This window comes from Colobus angolensis, unplaced genomic scaffold (assembly GCF_000951035.1).
Source record: "Colobus angolensis palliatus isolate OR3802 unplaced genomic scaffold, Cang.pa_1.0 Scaffold26, whole genome shotgun sequence".
Classification (NCBI taxonomy): domain Eukaryota; kingdom Metazoa; phylum Chordata; class Mammalia; order Primates; family Cercopithecidae; genus Colobus; species Colobus angolensis.
The window spans coordinates 5804488-5826199 of NW_012115821.1; the positions used below are offsets into that span (position 1 = coordinate 5804488).

At 39.1% G+C, this 21712-nt stretch overlaps 1 protein-coding gene across 4 annotated transcripts in view; it reads right to left on the reverse strand.

Moving 5' to 3' along the window:
* Positions 1 to 21712, reverse strand: part of SLC25A26 (solute carrier family 25 (S-adenosylmethionine carrier), member 26) — a 166312-nt gene that overhangs the window by 110297 nt on the left and 34303 nt on the right. For all 4 annotated transcript variants that reach the window (XR_001002312.1, XM_011947177.1, XM_011947178.1 and 1 more), the window contains 2 exons: positions 12680 to 12784; positions 11431 to 11478 (listed from right to left, as the gene is read on the reverse strand). Coding sequence is in view for 3 of the 4 variants with exons in the window: in XM_011947177.1 (XP_011802567.1) it covers positions 11431 to 11478; positions 12680 to 12784 (153 nt within the window). In the remaining variant the exon portion in view is untranslated. The remainder of the gene's footprint in view (positions 1 to 11430; positions 11479 to 12679; positions 12785 to 21712) is intronic.

The following is a 21712-nucleotide window of genomic DNA, read 5'->3' on the forward strand; positions in this document are numbered from 1 at the left end:
TCTTTATCATGACTTTGACAATTCTGTACAATGTCTCTCAATTTGGGTTTGTTTGATGTTTTCTCATGAACACACTAAGACTATGCATCTTTGGCAAGAAGACCAAAGGAGTTACATTGTGTCCTTGGTGCATTATATTAGGGATGTATGATGTTAATATAATCTTATTACTGGTGATGTTAATCTTCATCACTTGGATAAAAGAGCAACTGCCAGTCTTTTCAAATGTAAAATTACTATTTTCCCCTTTGTAAGTGATAAATAGCTTTGGGGAAATACTTCTAAACTATGAAACTCATTTTTTAAAATAATTGACAAATAAAGATTATATATATTAAAGTGAGCAATGTGATGATTTGATACACATTGTGTAATGATTACCACAATCCAATTAATTAACACATCCATCACTTTTCACACTGTACCTTAAATACTCAGAACCTGTTGATCCTATAACCAAGAATTTGTACCCTTTGACCAACATCTCCCCATTTACCCACTCCCTAACCCTAGGGAACCACGGTTCTACTCTCTGCTTCTATGAATTTGACTTTCTTAGTTTACACATATAATACAATATTTGTCTTTCTGTTATGACATTCATTTTTATACATTATATTTACAGCTATCTTTTAGAGATGCATAGTGACATATTTCTGGATGAAATCACAATGTCTGGTATTGGCTTCAATATCATACAGACGTGTGGGAAGCAGGCTTTTGTACAGATGGAACAATATTGCTCAAGAGCTGGTAATTGATGACACTACAGGGATTCATTTTACTAATCTTTTCTGTGTGCCTTTAAATTTTTCCATGGTAAAGTTTTAAAAAATTAGAACCCAAATAAATACAACTCCATGCACACATGTATCAAAAGATAACACAAATTTACCCATTCAGGTATCTTGATCAGAAAACACTATTATGCTTAAATTTTCATTTTCTAATTTGAACCTTTTCTCCCCCCCAAACAGTGCCAGGAAGCAACTCCCAAGTTCATGCTGAGGTTTTTGCCACCAACATTTAAAACACAGGCATTGTGCGCCATCTAGTGTGATCTTCTGTAATGTGAGTTTTGCACTGAGAAGTTCAATAACAAAAAGAGTACATTCAAAAAAGGGGAAAAAAAATCCTCTTCTCACAAAATTTCTGCTTCTCCACTAGTCAATAAATTATCTGCTAGTTACTTGGCTATGTACCAAAACCACTTCAAGTCCAAAGATTATCAACGTTTTTCCACGTACTATACTGTTTCTCAGAACATATCATGCAGCTCAGGGAACAAAAAAAGACAGAAGACTACAATCAGTCAAAACATTTTTAAGCACCCTTCATAAAGGCCAGATGAAAAAGGATGCGGAAATCAATATTAATGGCTAATTTAGAACCTTCTCATTGTGTTCTGCCCATAAAAACGGTTCCATTTCTATCCTTTAGAATCCTCTAACACTCAGAAATTGTGCTCCACTTCTCACTCAGGTCAAGATTTGGTTCACGTCTTGCAGATCTCTCATTACGTTATTTTCTTAGGATTTATTGAAAAATTCTATCAGTGAATTTATCTGTAAGACACGAACAGGAGGCAAAGTGTAACGAGAATCACAGGCTTTGGAATTATGCAGACTTGACTTCCAATTCCAGTCCTGCCACCTCCTAGTTGTATTACTTAATTTTTCTAAGCCTCCACTTATGATCTGTACAAATAGGCTAATGTCTTACAGTTTAAGGATCTGGAAAATATATGTAAAGTAAACGATCATAGTTAGTATTCAAATTGTAACTATATTCATTATGTGATCCCAAAGTAATCTGCAGACAAGCAGTCGAACCCACAGATAAACATTTTAATTTCCTTTGAATGATTTCAATCACTATTTTTGAATTACACAATCTAAAAAACTAGATTTGACCTTCAAATTCAGTCTTCTTACATATATAGTTTCTTAATACTCCATATAAGATGGTGTTTCTTCAGACAATAAGACAGTATACAGTAATGAGAACATCAAGGGTAACTGCTGACCCACACTAAGGTATTCACCGGAGACAATTTGCACACACCAGATGAAGGATCTTCTTCATAAGTTGTTTTATTATTTTCATGTATCATTTCAAAACCTGTTTTGAATATATGAAACAGTTACAGGAGTAACTATAACTAGAAAGGACAAAATTAAAATAAGATCTATTTGTGGACAGCAGTAAATACGATAAGAAAAGAAAATTAATCTCAATGGAAGTACAGAGAGTTTATCTGGTAGAAAACCATCAGCTTGTATAGGAATTAAGTGAGAACTCCACAATTCTTGCTAAATGTATCTGGAGATCTTAAATATCTAAGTACTTAAAACTGGTCTGCTTTTGAGAAGCAAGTATGATTAAGTCATCGGTTTGTTAAATATTTTCTGAGTGTGCTATGTGCCAGACACTCTTCTACGTGTTAGGTTAAGAGTAGGAAACAAAGCGGGAGGCATCTGCCCTCCTGATGCATAGATTCTAGTGGAGGGAAGACAGCAGTAATTAATTTTTGAACAAGAAATGAAGGTAATTTCAAACATTGGTGCATGTAAAGGTAACAGGTAAGTGATCTATTTTAGCTGGAGTGATCACAGGAGGTCCCTCAGAGAAGAGGCATGTGAACTAACACCTAGATAAGGGAAAATCATGCAAACATGTGATAATATGCACTTACAAGCCACAGTTCTTCATGAACACTTCCATCAACACAGATTCCTTACACTTGCTTATTTCCTCTAATTAATTTATTTTTAATACCATGTAGACTTCCAGTTTCCCCGAACTCCTGGAACTAACGCCTATCTAAAGGCTTAAAGACTACAGGCAGATATAAATATGGATTATTCATTTTAAATATGTATTTTCCTCCCCAGGAAAATGTATCTGTTAATAAAATGTAAAATACACAGCTCACCATAAAAGTTAAGTTCACGGATTCTGGAGTCCCCTGATCTCTCCCTTACTGGTATGAGACCCTGGGTCAACCACAAACTTACCAAGCTTTAGTATCTGTCAGGTAGGGATCGTGTTTTGGGCGACTGTGAGGATTATGTGAAATAATGTATGTAAAGAACTTTAGCACACTGACTGGAATATTCTAAGTACTTGGTAAATGTAAACATTTTATTTCCATCTAAAATGACACACATTTTTGAGGTGTTTACATATGAATATATCAATATGAGGTATTCTGAGATTTTAACTTTAAAATCAAAATTACATATAAAAGCAAATAACTCAGAAGTAAATTCATGTCTTCAAAATAATTTCAGTGAGACCACCAAATGATTTTTAAAGATGAGTTTCTACACTGGTGCCCAAAAGAACAAAGGCAGCAGAAAAAGAAAATGAACAGACATTTCCATTTACAGAGGAGAATGACCAAAAACAAGTACTCACGGATGCCCACATGTGGGCTGAAGCTAGAGACGTATGAAATGGTCTTCTCTCTGAAGAGATGAAACTTTAGCTGAAAGGGTTTGAAGGGACAGAATATGGCAGATCCTGTGGGGTGACTCAGTAACAGTAGTCACACTGCCCCCAGTCCACCCTTTGCCTCACTTCATCTACTACACTGAAAAGCTCATACTCAACTTCCCAATCCCCACACAACTCAGAAAGGCCGATATACCGTCTGTCCCAGGAAAGTTTTTGTTTTCGAGATAAACAAAACAACAGATAAAGTTAGTACTGCCTCATGCCCTTCCCCTTCTTCATGTCTGGAATGGAACTGTGATGCCTGAAAGTAGAGCAGACATTTTGTGACCACGAGTCAATTAGCCAGAGCATTAAAGTTAGCCAGGCAAAATGAAAAAGACTGGATTCTCCTTGCCCTCGTCTAACCAATACACTAGCCTTAGAATGATCATCTTCAGATTTGTTAGAAAAGGGAAAAACAGAAAACTTCTTTGGTGAAACTACTGTAGTCAAATTTTCTGTTATTTGCAGCCTAAATGCAATCCAAATGGACTCACGAAGATAAAGAAAGAAAACCACAAAGGAACAACAACAAAGAGCTACTTCTCAACACTATGGTTTATGATCACAACGTTTAAATAAAGAATTGAGATAATTTCCACCTGTATCCAATAGCTTCCAATGTGTTTACAGTGAAGCATCATATTATTGAATTTACATTCCACACACCATATACACAGGAACTGGTGCCCCTTTAGGACAACATGGCGAACATGCAACAATGGAAATATGCAGCATTTTCAAGTCACTTCACAGCGTAAATGAAATTTGCCCAAGGAATGAAAAAAGTAAATAGCAGCTGGTTTCATGTAAACGAAACATGAGAAACTATGCACTGAATGGCTAGAGTAATACTTCCACATTAAGATAATTTTACTCAATTGTTCTTCCTAAAAACGTTTGCTTATTTAAGAAATGATGAAACACTAGAGGCTAAAGCCCAGGTTTGAGGAGTAATGATTTTAGGTTCTTGAATTAAAGAATGAATCAAATGAACCAGCACTCATTCTTCATAGAACATCTCTCCAGTAAAGTTACAATAATGTAAATGCAATTAAGTGACTCATTTTATAAACCGCTATGATAAAAGAGGAAATTTCATTTTCATTTGTTTAATATTTCCATCAAAAAGAATGTCTCATTACACATTTACTGAAAGCCTGAATAATAAAACAATGGACAAATTCCAAGAGCAAACAGGGACTTTTTTCTTTTCCCATGAAGCTAGCATTATGGAATTTTAACAGATGTTCTATTTGGTCATAGTTAATAAAATGAATTATGCAGGATTAACATAGGGTTCAATATGTTTGCATTGGATTTTAACTGAAAAACAATTTCACATTAGAAGTTTGGAAAGAGTTTGAAACACTTTTTTTCCTGTTCAGTAGAAGTGCTAGGATGAAGAAAATAAATGAATAATTATAGCACTTACTGCTTTTCCAATAAAAATCAGACTTACAGAAACTACTTTTTCAAGGTTTAAGAAGACTGGAATCTTAGAAAAGTATATACCCTTTGGTATTTCATCACCCGTCTCATGCAAAGATCATAGTAATGTAGCATATCAAAAGCCTGATTCACTACTCTACATAACTCCAAGCCCTCTTAGAGCTCCCTCACCTTTCTGAAATGATCATGATGTCAGGCAGCTTCTGAACAAAAATGAGTCAAACTTAAAGCAGTGAAGAAAAACAAGTATTCACTGAGTGCTCACTGTGTAGAAGGTATTATCCTCGAGTCTGTATCCTACAAAGCGGTAAACACCCAGTGGCTGTTTTCAAGAGGACTAATATGCTATCTAGAAAGATAAGCCACAACCCAATTACAAGGACAAACTGAAAGAGAACGAGGTAAATCAAAGAAAACAATTTCACACAAACATACACAGAGACAGATACACAGCACTGATACAAGGAGGGGGAAAATTCTCCCTTATGAGATAGGACTATTTTTTTTTTTCTCTTTTACAATCATGATAAGCAGGAAATAGTATATAGAGCCTTAAGGACAGTAAAGATGCAACAGAAGTTCTGGCGATGGTTGGTAATATTTTTCAGTAGAAAACATCCAAGTGGTGCAATCTCCGTAAGAATAAGCCAAAAATGAACAATCATGGAATTTTCCCAACACACTTCCATTCGGAATCTTGATCAGCTCAATCATCAATTAGGATAACTTTACTTTATTATACCAATATGCTGTTTTTCCTACAGAAGTAGCCACTGAATATAAAATCAACTGCAGGTTGCAATTTGTTACAATTATAGAGATGCCTCTTAATAAGACATTTGGATACAATGCTCTCATTATAGCTGAAAAGCTTTACAAGCAGTAACAATTGTCTGGCCTCTCATTCAAACACAGCAATTGTTAGTCATCAACACATCTGAATGCAGACAGATCAAGGTTGCATCCCCGTTAAAGAACCTAACAACCTAAAGGCAGGTTTAATTTCCGAATCTCCTAGCAGGCTATACTGCTATCACAGCCACCTTCTAGAACTGCTGTAAAGGTATAAAGGTATCAATGAGAACAGTCTATGCAAAGTTCCTAGCACAAATGGGCAAACCTGGACTCAGATTACTAAACTTGTCAGGAGCAGATGGCTGGTAAGGGACAGAGCTGCATTCCACACTTAGGTGTTTTATCAGTCCATTCTCACAATGCTATAAAGATACTACCTGAGACTGAGTAATTTATAAAGGAAAGAGGTTTGTTTCACAGTTTGCATGGCTGAGGAGCCTCAGGCAACTTACAATCATGGCAGAAGGCAAAGGGGAAGCAAGGCACGTTTTACATGGCAGCAGGAGAGAGAGAGCACAAAGGGGGAACTGCCAAACACTTTTAAAACCATCAGCTCTTGTGAGAACTCTCTCACTATCATGAGAAGAGTATGAGGGAAACTGCCCATCCAACCACCTCCCTCAGGTCCCTCCCCCGCCACGTGGGGATTACAATTCAAGATGAGATTTAGGTGGGGGCACAGAGCCAAACCATATCAGGTGTCCTTCACTGTTAATGCTCTTTCAGTTACCAGAGTACTAATCATCCTAGTTAACATTTCCTGAGCACATACTATGTGACAGGCACTGTAGAAAGCACTTCCCCTGGATCCCCTCATTTAATTCTCACAAGAATTTGGGGAAGTTTCAAATCATCAGTTCACAGGAAAGTAAATAACACTGTTCTCAGATATATGTTACTATGTCCACTCTTACTTGTAATTAAAATTAGAACTACAATGACATCTTTTTTTATCTTTAAGACTGCTAGTCCATAGGTGAGGCAGGGGAAAGCAGCTCCTATGTTGTTGGCAAGTGTCAACTGGTACTTCCCTAAAGGGCACTTTGGCATTATCTACCAAAATTACAAATGCCCATACCTTTCATGAAGTAATTCTACTTTTGGTACGTAACCTGCAAACATTCAACCATGTATACCGTGACACAGGAATGGTATCACTCACTGCAGCAGGTCTATAATGTCCACCAATAGGGAAATGTTAAATAAACTATGGTTTGTTTATACAATGGACTACTATGCAATCATTATAAAAGATGGTGCTCTTTGTGAAGTGATATAAATCATCTCCAAAATAAAGCAGGTTAGAAAGCAGCAACAAAAAATACAGAAGATCTAGGATAGAGTGGCTCTGGAAAAACACTAAGGAGACTTATATAACATGAGTGTTTGGGGGAAAGGCACTGAGTAGGCAGACAGCAGAACCGGGAAGGAGACTTTGGAGGACAGTCCTTGAAGCTTGATTCCTGAAGGTTCCCGTTTCCAGCCACTGGATTTAGGAGAATCCCTGCTGCTTAGCATGGATATTAAGGGAAAACAAGTCTGAAAAGCTGCTATACCCACTTTTGAGTAAACTAGTAAGAGTGATGATTTTTTGCACCTAAAGACTGGGGGCTTCAATGAACTTACTGAACAGACTGAATTACTTGTTTGGCGTGCTTGACTGCTTGCAGCAAAACTAGGGTGAGGAGAATAACCCTCACCTATCTCAAATCTCTTTAGGAGCATCTACCAAAAAGAAGCCAGGAGTTATTTGTTATTAAAATGGCTACATCTTGCCATTGGGACAGCTCCAACCAGCTTCTAACCTTCAGGTTTCTGCAGACAGGAGTCAGACACCAACCTCCAGACTCCAGGGGACACATGTCGGGCTCTTTTGAGGGCATTTCCCAAATTCTCCACTCCAGTCCCTGGCAAACAGCTGAGAGCAAGAGGTTCAACTTCTCCCCCAGACAAATACCCCACTTCATGCTCTCTTGAAGGCCCTCACTTGGCTTGCACTCTCTATGGTTATGAAAACCCCAATTCTGCTTCAATAAGCAAGCTACACACATGTACTTTCACACCCCTGTGGTTCTGCTCTTGCTGTTCTGCCTATATCCTTAACTACTTCTAACTGCCACTCCTTCAACAATTAAGAGTCATTTTATGCTAATTGAGCACCACTCAAGCATTGCTCCTTCTGTAACCCCAGCTGCATCTTGTATAAACTTATCATTACAGTGCTTATGACACTGCACTGTAAAGTGTCTACTTTCCTCTTTGTTTCCCTGCCAGAAAGTGAATCCTTCAGGGCAGAAGTGCTCCTTGTAGCGCCCCAAGACCCAGTAGGCACTCCAAAAAGGACTGCTGAGTGAAATTCGTGGACAAAAGACATCTGCTAAGTTTAACTTATTCCCACTTCTTTTGAAACAATTTGCTTTACTCTGCTTTCTTCCTCTATAAAAAGTCCTTCTAATTTACGTCCAAGAGTATGAGGCTGCTCTCCATAAACTTTTCAGGCCAAGTGCATCTGAAATCATCCCGGTTATGAAAGCAGCTATGATTTTGCTCCCCACTTTCATCTTACTGCAGTAATAACACTGCACCAGCATGCTTGAGCACATTTAATTTGGCAAAGATCATGAGAAAAATGAACACTGAAAGGATGAGGTAAATAGTGTAATCTGCTGACCTTGCTTAGGTCATCTAAGCATCTTGCTTCTCCATCTAAAATTCACAGTAACTAAAATAATTTCAGAGAATGTAAGGGATAAGCATGCAATCTCCACAAACATCAAATGCAGGGGGAAAAAAAAGTGTGACAACATTCACACAATCTAAAGAACACACAATCTATCTCACAATGCATGGACTCAAACTTCAATCTCATTCTAATGGGCAACTGCTAGGGAGATAAAAGTAGTTTAAAGAAAAAATTGCATACAGAATAAACATATATGTTTCCAGGTGATTCTCACTACGGTTTTTATGTATTTTCTTATTGAAACAACAAACACGCTCTTGGCAAAAAGATTTTATATTGGTGCCAGAATAAAGAAATAATCTAAACTATAATGCAAAAAAAATTCTGCTTAAAGCAGATGTTACCACTTATTTTTCCCATTTTGAGAAGCAGCTATGTTTCATTCAGCAATAATTCTTCTCTCATTCTATCAGAGAATCTGTACAAAAGCAACACCTCAACTAAAATCAAGTCTGAAGGATCTTTTATAAATACGCATAATGCAGAAGACCTCAATTAAATTTCCAACAAAACGCTGTCATTTTGAGTAAACAAAGTCATCCCAGTAAAGTCACACTACTTTCAAGGATTGCAGGCTGGAAATTAATTTCTAGCATGACATATGTCAAAACAAATTTTTTAAAGAACAGAACACAGCTGCAACCATGTGTTTATCTGTTTGTATGCAAAACCAGTATTCTCCAGCATGTAAATATATTCATTTATTCAGCATCTCTCAGAAACATAAAAAAGGCTTATTGCCTCTCTTTTTCCTGCACCCAGGTGAAATCTGAGCAAGTAACAGGTTTAGAAAGAAACTAAGTACAGAGTGAATATACTGTATGGGTGCTATTTCTCAAAGGCACAAGTCATCTCCACAGAATTAACTAATTCTGAAACATTAAGTTTGCCTTAAAAAGAAGTTCTTCAAAGATCTACACCAAGTAGATTGTGAACCTGTGAAAACCAAAGCTTTAAGTCACATGTAACAGTGTTGGTATGTCATAAAGAAGATTGCAATCTCTAGTTAAAAACAAAAAACTACCTGAGAATAAAATGAGGGATTTCAATGAATTTCAGTATTCGGTCAAATACGGCAATATTTAACTATTATGTTTCAGTATCCCAGAACCTCCAAATAGAAAACGCAGACACAGAGCAGACGTATGCAGGTTCTCACTTATATTTTCTCTAACAGAAAATTGTGTCCCAAGCCAGACTTCTCTTATATCTCATCTATCTGAAAACGAACTTTTGAACTTCAAGATAGTCTCTTCTATGTGAAGCAAAGATTATAACACACTTGTTTTTTTTCTTTTTGGAGACAGGGTCTGTCTGTCACCCAGGCTGGAGTGCAGTGGCACAATTACAGCTCACTGCAGCCTCGACCCCCCAGGCTCAAGCAGTCCTCCCACCTTGGCCTCTCAAGTAGCTGGGATTACAGGCACCACCATGCCCAGCTAGTTTTCGTATTCGTTATAGAGACAGGGTCTCACAGTGTTGCCCAGGCTGGTCTTAAACTCCTGGGCTCAAACAACCCACCCACCTCCACCTAATGCTGGGATTACAGGATTGAGTCACCATGCCTGGCCTATACCATGCTCTTGCAGTAATATACTGAAACTACTTACTGATCATAAACTTTTGCTCTTTCAACCAAACAGAACAAAAGAAAATTTCCCATGTGCTGAATCACAGAAATTTAGACTTAGAAGGCAAAGAGAGGTGAAGTGGCTTCCCCTGGGGTACACTGCTCTGTGAATCACCTGCAGTGCCAGGACTCCAGTCCAGACTGAACTTCCCAGCTCATATTTTGTTATCAAGAAGCCAAGGGCTCACTGCCTGATACAGACTTTTGAGACACCCACCTCTTAGACCAGCAGTCCCCAACCTTTTTGGCACCAGGAACAAGTTTTGTGGAAGACAATTTTTCCACGGACCAGGGGTGGGGTGGGTGGTTTCAGGATGAAACTGTTTCACTTAAGATGTTCCACCTCCGATCATCATGCCTTAGATTCTCATAAGGAGAACACAACCAAGATCCCTTGCATGCGCAGTTACAATAGGGTTCGTGTTCCTATGAGAATCTAACGCTGCTGCTGATCTGACAGGAGGCAGAGCTCAGGTGGTAATGATCACTCACCTGCTGCTCGCCTCCTGCTGTGTGGCTCAGTTCCTAACAGGCCACGGACCAGTACCAGTCCACAGCCCTGGGGTTGGGGTCCCTGTCTTAGAATGCTTATTTCATTATGAATTTTTCATTAGTTCCTCATAATTCAGTAATTAACTTGATATCTTACCCTCAGTAGTTCTTTTTTTTGGGAGACAGAGTCTCGCTCTTGTTGCCCTGTTGCCCAGGCTGGAATCCAGTGGCACAATCTTGGCTCACTGTAACCTCTGCCTCCCGAGTTCAAGCAATTCTCCTGCCTCAGCCTCCTGAGTAACTGGGATTACAGGTGCCTGCCACTTGGCTAATTTTTGTATTTTTAGTAGAGACGGGGTTTCGCCATGTTGGCCAGGTTGGTTTCGAACTCCTCACCGCAGGTGATCCTTCTGCCTTGGCCTCCCAAAGTGCTGGGGTTACAGGCATGAGCCACCACACACAGCCTGAAGTTATTTCTTAATACGTCAACTCTAAGAGACATTTAGCCACCCTGGAATAACAAGTCAGTTACATCATGGGCCATTCTGATCACTGAAATTGCTCTTCCGGCAAACCCGCTCTACTCATTCTTTCAAATGTAAAAACTGAGAAAACTTAACAGAAAAGCGACGATAATTTCCCTTTTTGATTTTTTAAACCAAGTTTCTCCAAATATATTTCTAACTGTTAAGTAGTGTAAACTTACTGAACAAAGCACATCATTCTTTTGTACTTCAATATTGGAAAGTAAGTGACTTACCTCTCTTAAAACTGTGCTTTTATAGCCTCGATACAAGCCTTGGATACCCTGAAACAAACAAACAGCCAAGAGCTCAGAAAGAACGGCAGAGATTTCTGAAGGACGCTCTGTATACAGCAGATCTACCTGCTCTTGTTTGAGTTCTAGAACATTCACAATTGCCACAGTTCTATAAGAGGTTAATGATTGTAAACTGGCCTAAGGTACATAACTTATACCTTATATAACTTATATACCTCTATAACTAGCTCCTAAGGGAGCTCAGATTAGCTTCCTTTGAAATAGGAACATCTCTAACAATAAAACTGACTACATATTTACTTAGTTTTAGTTGGTACTATTCTACTAAATATTAATTATATAGTACTTAATTGCTGTAACATGTCTTCTCTTGGAAAAAAAAATTTGAGATGCTTTAAATACATTTCCAAAAGCAAATGCACACAAATGCCAATTATCCTTTTGTATATAAACAGAATTATATTTATAGCTTCAAACATCAGAAATTCATTCATAATCTCCCAAAGTAGTGGTCAATATTTCCAGACAAACATGTATTAACCATCCACACAGTTCAATGAGGAAGCTATACTAGCTTCATCTCATTTGTACAATTAATATTCAATGTCTCCTCACCTAGGTAACAGACGATTACAAATAACTTTTCTAAAATCAACACTCACTGAAAATTTCCATGTGATTCTCATGTTTTTTTTTTTTTTTTTAAAAAAAAGACTTCTATAAAAACTATAAAAGAAAGCAACTAAATGCTCTCTAGTCACATGGCCAGGAAAAACAATTTCTGACTGACAGTTTCAAATGCATCAGTAAAGGAAGCTACATTTTGGTATAAACGTTGACACTGGTTACTGTCATCAGTCCAGTACTATATCTCTTCCATGGACCTAAAATACTACAGTGATGTTTTAATATAGTATCTTTCTTCATTTTACATATTTACAATTTGTTTCACATCTGATTCCAGAAGAACTGCAGGAATATTACAATTCAGGACACATATACTGTAGAGACACTCAATGTTATGCTTAGCAATTTGAAAAACATTTAAATGAAAATACTCAAAAACCAATAAAAGGCAAAGATAATCTTAGCAAAAAATTACTATAACTGGACATTAAATTTAGCTGTAGAGTTTTCTCTAAGGCTGTCAGGATGAAGTCCACAGTGCTCATATTAGCTACTATAAAATCTTAATAAAGAAAAGAAGAGCTTAAAAAACACATCTCACCTCTTCATATAAGATGTTAGAGAAAATCTGAAATGTTCTTGTAGAAGCAGATACCTGTGCCCTCTGCTTAACCACTTCAGATGGAACTCGAATCAGGCAGGCAACCTAAAAGACAAATTTAATTATATCCTAAAAAGTAAATAACTGCTATAAAAATTAAATTTTTTGGTAAGCAAAAATTATAGTAAAAAGGTATAATATGTAGGCTTACTGCAAGATATCAAAAAACCTTTCCTGGCTTGTCCTATATAGATCCTCCCACCTTCTGCCAGATGTTCCAAGAACATTTGTCTATAAGCCTCCCAACAGTGAGAAGCACATTTACTCATTTCGAATCCCCAATGCCCAGAACTGCATCTGGCACATGACATTTCAAACATGTGTGATGAAAGATGAACCAGAGGAACCTCTGCTTTACTGCAAGTAATGCACACATCTGTAGAGGCAAGCTGACCATCAGCTGGTACCCACCCTTCCATCCCTCACCAACTCCAGCCCCCACAACTCTCGATCATGCAGCAACTGAAAAGGGACTCCCAGCACTCTTGTACACTCTCCTCCAGCATTCCAGCAGACGTGGGTCATCCTCACAGCTACCGGCCAATATATGATTCTAATATCACCCTTGCTGACATGCTGAGGCTGGGTATATGTCACCTCAAATCCACACTGCCAGGATTTTACCTTACCCTATATAAAGGTAATTTACTTATTTTCAGAAAGAGAAACAATAAAAAATTAGTCAAACCCAGAGGAACTCTGCCCACAAAAGGAAAGAAGGCAAGGTTGGAGAAAGGGTGGCAAGGTACAGGGAGGGAGATGTGCAAACATATTTTAAACATTTTAATGGAAGTCCTGTATTTAAGCCTCTATGGACCTAACAGTCTGCAAAGATAAAAACTTTTTCTGCAACTTAGATTTCACATATGTAACCTTGAACACCAAAGTTATGGCACTCGGGACGCTGAGACAGGAAGGTAGCTTGAGCCCAGGAGTTCAAGACTAGCCTGCAAGAAATATAAGAAAACCGTCCCACCAAATAGAGTACACAACTCAAAGAGGTTTGTCCTTTTTGATCTGTATTCTCCTGATTCCTAATCAGAGATCAGTACTCAATTACATAAGGCTTTCTCTGTCCAAAATTAAATGGTTCTAAAGCAAGGCTCTACAGCAAATTTATAATGTAAAAGACCAAATAGGGCCGGGCGCGGTGGCTCAAGCCTGTACTCCCAGCACTTTGGGAGGCCAAGGCGGGTGGATCATGAGGTCAGGAGATCGAGACCATCCTGGCTAACATGGTGAAACCCTGTCTCTACTAAAAATACAAAAAATCAGCCGGGCGTGGTGGCAGGCGCCTGTAGTCCCAGCTACTCGGGAGGCTGAGGCAGGAGAATGGCGTGAACCCAGGAGGCAGAGCTTGCAGTGAGCCAAGATCGTGCCACTGCGCTCCAGCCTGGGCAACAGAGCAAGACTCTGTCTCAAAAAAAAAAAAAAAAGACCAAATAGAAAATATTTTACAGTTTGCAAGCCACATGGTCTCTGTCGCAACTGTTCAGCTATGCTGTTTTAGCACAAAAGCAGCTATACATATTAATTAATAGTTTGGCTATGTTCCAATAAAATGATATTTACAAAAACAGGTGACAGCTTGCCAACCCCTACGCTAAGGGAATTAGCCTTGGCAAGAGCAGACTGGGCACAGAACAGATATAAGCCCCAGCACCCCATGATGCCATGTGACGTGATTTTAGATGTCATGAAGTCAGTAAACATGGGCATATCGCCTCTAAAGCTAGGAAGTAACAATGCTTCATGCGGATGCATTACAACAAAGGGTATGGTTATGGTAACAAAGGATTCATTACCTGAAGTTATTTTTCTACCAAAACTGACAAGATTTACAAAACAATATAATCTGATTTCCATTTCTTCATTCACCGAACATTTGAATGCTTCTTACGCATAAAGCTGTCTGTAACTTGGGCCAACATATCTTTCCACCCAGTCTCCCTTTAAACTTATCTAATTCAGTTCAAGAAATATATATGGAGCCAGATACTACACAAGCCACTCCATGACAAAGAAGACTAAGATGATGCCCTGGCCTCAAAGAACCCATAAAAACATATCAATAATTTCAATAACATATGGCCAAAAAGCAGGGGGGGCGGGGAGAAAGATTATGGGAAATGTGGAGGAGGGATATTTAGTCCAATCCCCACATTCAGAGAAACTGCCCAAGATTACACCATTATAGAACCTTCCAGATGAGCCAGAATGAGCTGGCAAGAAATGTGGGAAGGGCACAGTGGGAAGAGCAAACAATGAAAGAAAGCACATAAATGGCCGGGCATGGTAGCTCACGCCTGTAATCCCAGCACTTTGGGAGGCTGAGGCGGGCGGATCACAAGGTCAAGAGATCGAGACCATCCTGGCTAACACAGTGAAACCCTGTCTCTACTAAAAATACAAAAAATTAGCCGGGTGTGGTGGCAGGCGCCTGCAGTCCCAGCTACTCGGGAGGCTGAGGCAGGAAAATGGCATGAACCCAAGAGGCGGAGCTTGCAGTGAGCAGAGATCGCACCACTGCACTCCAGCCTGGGCGACTGAGCGAGACTCTGTCTCAAAAAAAAAGAAAAGAAAGTACATAAATACAAAAGCAGTGTGTCCAGGGGCATCAGCGGCAGCCCCACCAACAGAGTATTCCAAAGCTGGCAGCCGCCCACATGGTTCCATATTACGAAAGCAGCAAGTGCAAGGTCAGGAGTAATGACAAGTAAGACTGGACAGACAAGGCCCTGTATACCATGCTAAGGGGCTGGAACTTCATTCCATAGTCAGTGGGAACATTGAAAAAGCTGAAGCAGAGGAATGACAGCGTGTGCTTAGGGAGATCCCTCTGGCTGCAGTGCACAGGACAGCTGGAGGGTGGAGTGGGGAGGAAGGCAAGAAGCAAACGCAGACCAAGAGCCAGAAGGCAGGAGATGGGTTACGAGATTGCTATAGCAGTTCTATAAGAGGTCTCGAAATGAATATGGCTCAGAGAAGGTCAAATCTGAGGAAAAATTCAGGAGTAAAATGCACCGGACCTGGTGACCAACAGGAGGTTAAGGAGTGAAGAAGTAGGGAGACAGTAAGATGCTTCTGTTTCTGGTTTGGATAATAGGCATATGGTGGTCCCACAACATGAGATGAGGAGTCCAGGGAAGAAGAGGGGAGGTAAGTTCAGACTGGGCCATGTTGAGTAGAAGTCTGGGGACACGTAAGGGGCTATGTCCAGCCAAGTAATGAATATATGGCTATAAAACTAGAAAATAACAGGGTTGCAAAAACAGATAGTAACAGCTGAAGAGAGAGCAAAAAGGAAGATCAAAAGCCAATAACGGAACTCTGGGAACATCAATTTTTGAAGGGCAAGCAACAGTGGGAGGGGGTACATGGTGTTGCCAGGCACACCTGCCTTCTCTGGCTGCCCAGCTTCTGACTCTCATGTGTTGGGGGCTTCCCAGTTAGGAAAAACAAAGGGAGTCAGTCTCTCCCCTCCTGCCCTGGCAGGAGGACCACAATCAGGTGAGTTAGGTCCGACTAATCGAACACTCCTGTCCAGGGGTCTGATTCTACAGCTATGCTGGGAAATATGCAGGCCACTAGCCCATGAGGCTACGGAGCACTTGAAAAGTGGCTAGTACAATTAAGATGTTCTATAAGTGTTAAATGACAGATTTTGAAAACTTGGTATAAAAAATTAATGTAAAATATCCTGTTACTAATTCTTTAAAAAAAAGAAAAAGAAAAAGAAAAGAGAGATGAGGTCTCACTATGTTGCCCAGGCTGGCCTTGAACTCCTGGGCTCAAGCGATTCTCCACCTTGGCCTCCTGAGTAGGTGGTGCCACCATTCCCAATTAATAATTATTTTACATTAATTTTACAGTGAAATCTAAATACCATGGATGTGTTTGGTTTAATAAAAGATGTTATTAAAGTTCATCCCAGCAGATGTTTTCACCTTTTTTAATGTGGCTATTAGAAAATATAAAATTTCACCTGCATCTTACATTATGTCTCCATTGAATAGTGCTGTTTGGAGCAACTAGGGAAGTTGAACATTCATTTACAGAAATAACTGCTTTTTTAGATGCAAGTACCACAACCATGACTATAAATGACATTTAATTGTCACTTAAGTGATTTGGTGACAGGCAATTCAACTTTTAGTCCAGAACCTCAAAGTGAACAAGCCGGGCTCTTCCTATCCTTCTGCCCAGCCACCCAGCTCCCTGGCTTCTCATCCTTAGGCCTCCTGACTCTCAGATAAAAGACAGCTCTTATGTCCCCCAGTACCACCTCATCACACAACAGAGTTCAAGGCAAGAAGAACAGGCCTCCTCTCTTTTCTCAGATTCCCCCCAGCAGACATTTCCTTGCATGTGTTAGCCAGAGTTGTATGACGTGGCCACCCCTTGTTAGGGAGGTGGAGGATATCTAGATCTAGCAAAGCGTTAGGAACATGCGACACAAACCAAATCAGCATTCTGTGGGCAAAGGAGAAGTGGAAGGCAACAGTGTCTGCCAATCTTCAAAAAAATATTCTTCATTCCATAAGTTAGCCAGGATCAATATTGATGGCAAGCAACCAAGCACCCTACTTGATGTGCAAGGGGGCCAGAAGCCTCAAATGGAGATTGGCAGAGGAAAGCATCAAGAGTCTTCAGCAGCGCACATATGAGGGTTTCCACTGTTCACCAGTATTGTTTCCATAGAGTGGCTGGGGTGGGAGATCCATTATGGTCAATTCACAAGGTATTGAGGGAGATGAGCAAGTGTAGACTACCGTCAGCGGAAGGTGGCTATGTGTTAGGAGATGGGTTCAGAGTTAAGAGGGCCACAGGGTTAAGGAATAGTGTGGTTTTATTTAAGACAGTCGATATTTGCACATATGATGGGGGAAAGTGCTCTCAGCAAGACAAAGGTTGATAATCTAGGAAAGAAGTGAAATAATACACGAAGACCCCACAGGAAATGAAAAAAGGTAGAGTCAGAAGCCCGAGCCCATGCCTCTCCGTCTGTGACTATCTCCCCTTACCAGGCCCACCCCTCAGCCTCGGGGCCACTCCTGCATCAAAACTGGATCTTTCGTTCAGGGCTCAACTCCAGGGAGGAATGAGCAGTGGTCTGGCTGAGGGTCTGCAGCCCTAGACTGTGTCCCCAGTTCTGCAAGTGAACTCCCGAGTGTTTCTCTGGCCTTCCAGAGTCTTTTTTTTAATTCATTTCAAAATTAAGAAAACTGACAAACAGTAATGCATATATTTATACAATTAGATGCATATATGTATAATTTTTCCTACTTGACTTAGACCAGAAATTTAAGTCCTTATTTCAATAATTCTTAATTTTCCAAAATTATACCTTATCTAACCTCAAAAGATTCCCTCCCTTCTGAATTCTTAATTCCCAAATAAGCTTTCTTATCTGACATTTTTTGCTTATTAACTTACACCATATAGTTTGTAAAATATATTTCCTCTTCTACTAAACCGTAAGCACTCTGAGAGCAAGAAGACGGTATGCACCAAACTTACTAATCAGCTGGTGTATTATTTTATGTTGAAAGCAAATGAAACTAGCCAGGAGGAAAGGAATCAGCAAAAAAAAAAAAAAAAAAAACATCAATTCCACAGAAATGACTTTTCCATACTTTAGAATTTACATATAAATATACATAGAAACAGGGTGTTGTTCTGTCACCCAGACTGGAGTAAGGTGGCATGGTCATAGCTCACTGCAGCCTCAGTCCTGGGCCCAAGTGATCCTCCCATCTCAGCCTCTTGCGGAGCTGGGACTATGGATGTGCCACCATTCCTTGCTAATTTTTTCATCTTTTGGTAGAGACAGGATCTTGCTATGTTGCCCAGGATGGTCCCAAACTCCTAGCCTCAAGTGATCCACCTGCCTCAGCCTCCCAAAGCACTGGAATTACAAGCGGGAGCCACCACATCCAGCCTAATTTTTTTTTTTTTTCGCCTCTACATATATTTATTGTCTATACATATACTTACGTAAAGAGTAGGGAAAAAACAGAGTAGAATTACAGATGTTTCTTTTCTACCTACCTATATTTTCTAAATTCTCTACAATTCACATTTATTATTATTTCATAAGTTTTTAACATAATTTCAAAGGAAAAAAGTATTTATTATGGGCCAAAGATTTTAAGTGAGAGAGAAAAATAAAATAAAAGGGCTAATTTAAAATATGCTTCTAGATGGCAACCTATTAGCCTTGATAAAAATTACATATTATAAATTTAGTAGCAATAAATCCACAAAAACAAGATTAAAACTGCTTACCAGTAAGGCCTAAAATTGGGTATAAGTCCAATGAAACCTACATGAACCTAAAAGGACAGCTCCCAGCATCTATAAAACTCATTAAAGAAATGAAAATAAATAAATAAGAAAAGAGAAAGAAAAGGGTATACTAACTCCTTGCATTTTTCAATTCAAGAGGTCAAGAGTGAAATCCGACCCCAATATGTCAAGAAAATAGGAACTGTCTACTTCTGTGGCTTGGAATAAATATTTATGGAACTTCATGCTTCATAACCCTCCATGTTCTTACTATTATGTTTTTAGTTCTTAAAAATACAGATGCAGAAGAAAAACCTTGAAAAGGCTCTCTGATAAAAAAATCAATCTAACTAGTCGAGGGGTACAAAGCACCCAGCATGGCTTCCTGACTTCTGCTGGGTGACAACTGCGGCATAAGAGACACGCTACAAAGTAACGCTTCTGCTTCCTCCGGTACCTCTGGAGCCTTCCATTTGGTTTTCTATTGACTCTGATCCTTCTTAGATTTGAATTTGAGCTACAACAGAGTATTTCACTGCACAAGAACAAAAACATGTTATAGTATTATGGTTCTATGAAAGGAAATAAAGGGAATGTCATCTGTGGGTCTCTTGGTAAATCCATTCTGCAGAGCACTCTTTCCTCATAAATCTGGGGTTCAGTATGAAACCATGACACAGGAATGGTGGCATTTTCACTAAACCCAAGAATGTTTTATATGTTAAAGTTCTATCTAAAAACAAGAACTACTAAGGTTTTCCATAAAGAAAACAAAAAAAAATGCTCCTTCCATACTTTATCAAAATCAAAATGCAATGCTGGTCTCCTTCAACATGCCAAAATATGATGAAACCTTAGATTAAAATGTTGTTTAAATCATGATGCTGCTACCAAGATTTTTCTTCCTTTGACATAAATAAAACCTTTTCTGCTGTTTTTAACTGACTGCTGCAACCAAGGACTGAATGTTTCCTTTTGGTATTTATTAAATGAAACACCAAGAACCAGGTGCACATGCATGCTGTCCCTGCTACTCAGGGAGGTAAACACAGGAGGATCACTGGAGGCCACAAGTTTGAAGCCAGCCTAGGCCACCTATGAGACCCTGTCTCTTTAAACAAAAACAAAAACCCGAGATGCAACACTACAAATCATAAAACTAAGTGTCCGAAAAGGAAAAAATTACAGTGAACTTTGGCCTCACTTTAGGTATTGAGTGGAGGGAGAAAGAAATGGATGCTGCCAAAATCTCTGGTTCTTTCACTGCCATAGCCAATTTCCCTTCCTTCAGCACATCACCACCAGGGTTTTACAATTGCACCCTGTCCTCTCGCTCTGGAAATGCTCTTCAAAGTCCCTGAGTATCTCCAACAATACCTTTTATTAACATTACATCTTCTTTGCAACTATTTCAACATAGTTCACAAAAAAATTCTGATTTAAGATTTTTCTCCCAGAAACTCCATCAACTACCTGCAAATATTCCTCTGATATTAGAAGCTAATTATGTCAGCATTTTACATATAAATCAATGTGAGATCACAGAAGTTGCTGAAGGTCAGAGAGCTACTTAGCTCAGGAAGTATGGGTGAAACCCAAGTCTTCTGATTATCATCTCCAGAATTATTTTTCAATAAAGATGTCATACTTACACACATCTAATGCACTTGAAGTTTCAAGGTTTAATTTCAGCTAATGCTTCATGTTTCAACAGGCAACTCTATAACCAATTCAATAGAAATTTAACAATACACTGAACAGAGCCAGTCAAAGCTTCACCATATTCAAAGCAAAAGCTACTTTGGACTTTACAGAGCAAACTCAATGTGGCAAATTAGTAAGACAGGGTGTCAGGGAGAGACCCCAGGAAACTATAAAGATTTTTGAAATGCAATTTGCTTACTTGTATTTCATTTCCACATTCTCTTTGTAATTCCCAAAATTCTCTTTAGAAAGGTTTCCAATTAAGAGTATTTAACATCTCTTTCTATACCATCATTTAAAAATCAAAAACCTCCACAACAGTTCCATTTGTGTGTCAAGTCTGCCATCTTCTGCTGAGAAATGGAATTACAGCTGTTGACAAAACCAATTTACAAATCCTAACTTACACTCCTTAGATTTTAATTTTTACCTACTTACATTGGGACCTATGTTCATCAAACCTTTCTCCCTTATAAGACTCTTTCTAATCACACAAATAAGTTCAATCGTTGTACATATTAGTCTTCCCTCGCCTGACAAGACTGCTGTTGTGGATAATCCAGACTACACAGGGAAGTCTTCTCAATGAAAATAACTCTATCAATGCTTAGCCCGTGTCTAAAATTTGTTCACAGAATTTTACACAACCCAAAAGATAAGCCTTAAATGGCTTTTTTGCTTTTGTACTTTTAAATGAGCTATGATTTCACAGGAGGTGACAAACGTCCCATGGATGGATTTATAGATTCCCACCAATACAAAAATCTGAATGTGCAGGAGGTGGTAATGGTGACTGTATTTGCTTCCTACTGTTGCTCTAACAAATCACCACACATTTAGTGGCTTAAAACACAAGCTTATTGTCTATAATTCTGAAGGTATGAATTCCAAAATGGGTCTTCCTGAGCTAAGATCGAGAGATGTCAGTCAGACAGTATGCCTTCTGGAAGCTGCAAGGGAGCGTCGGCTTCCTGCTTTCTT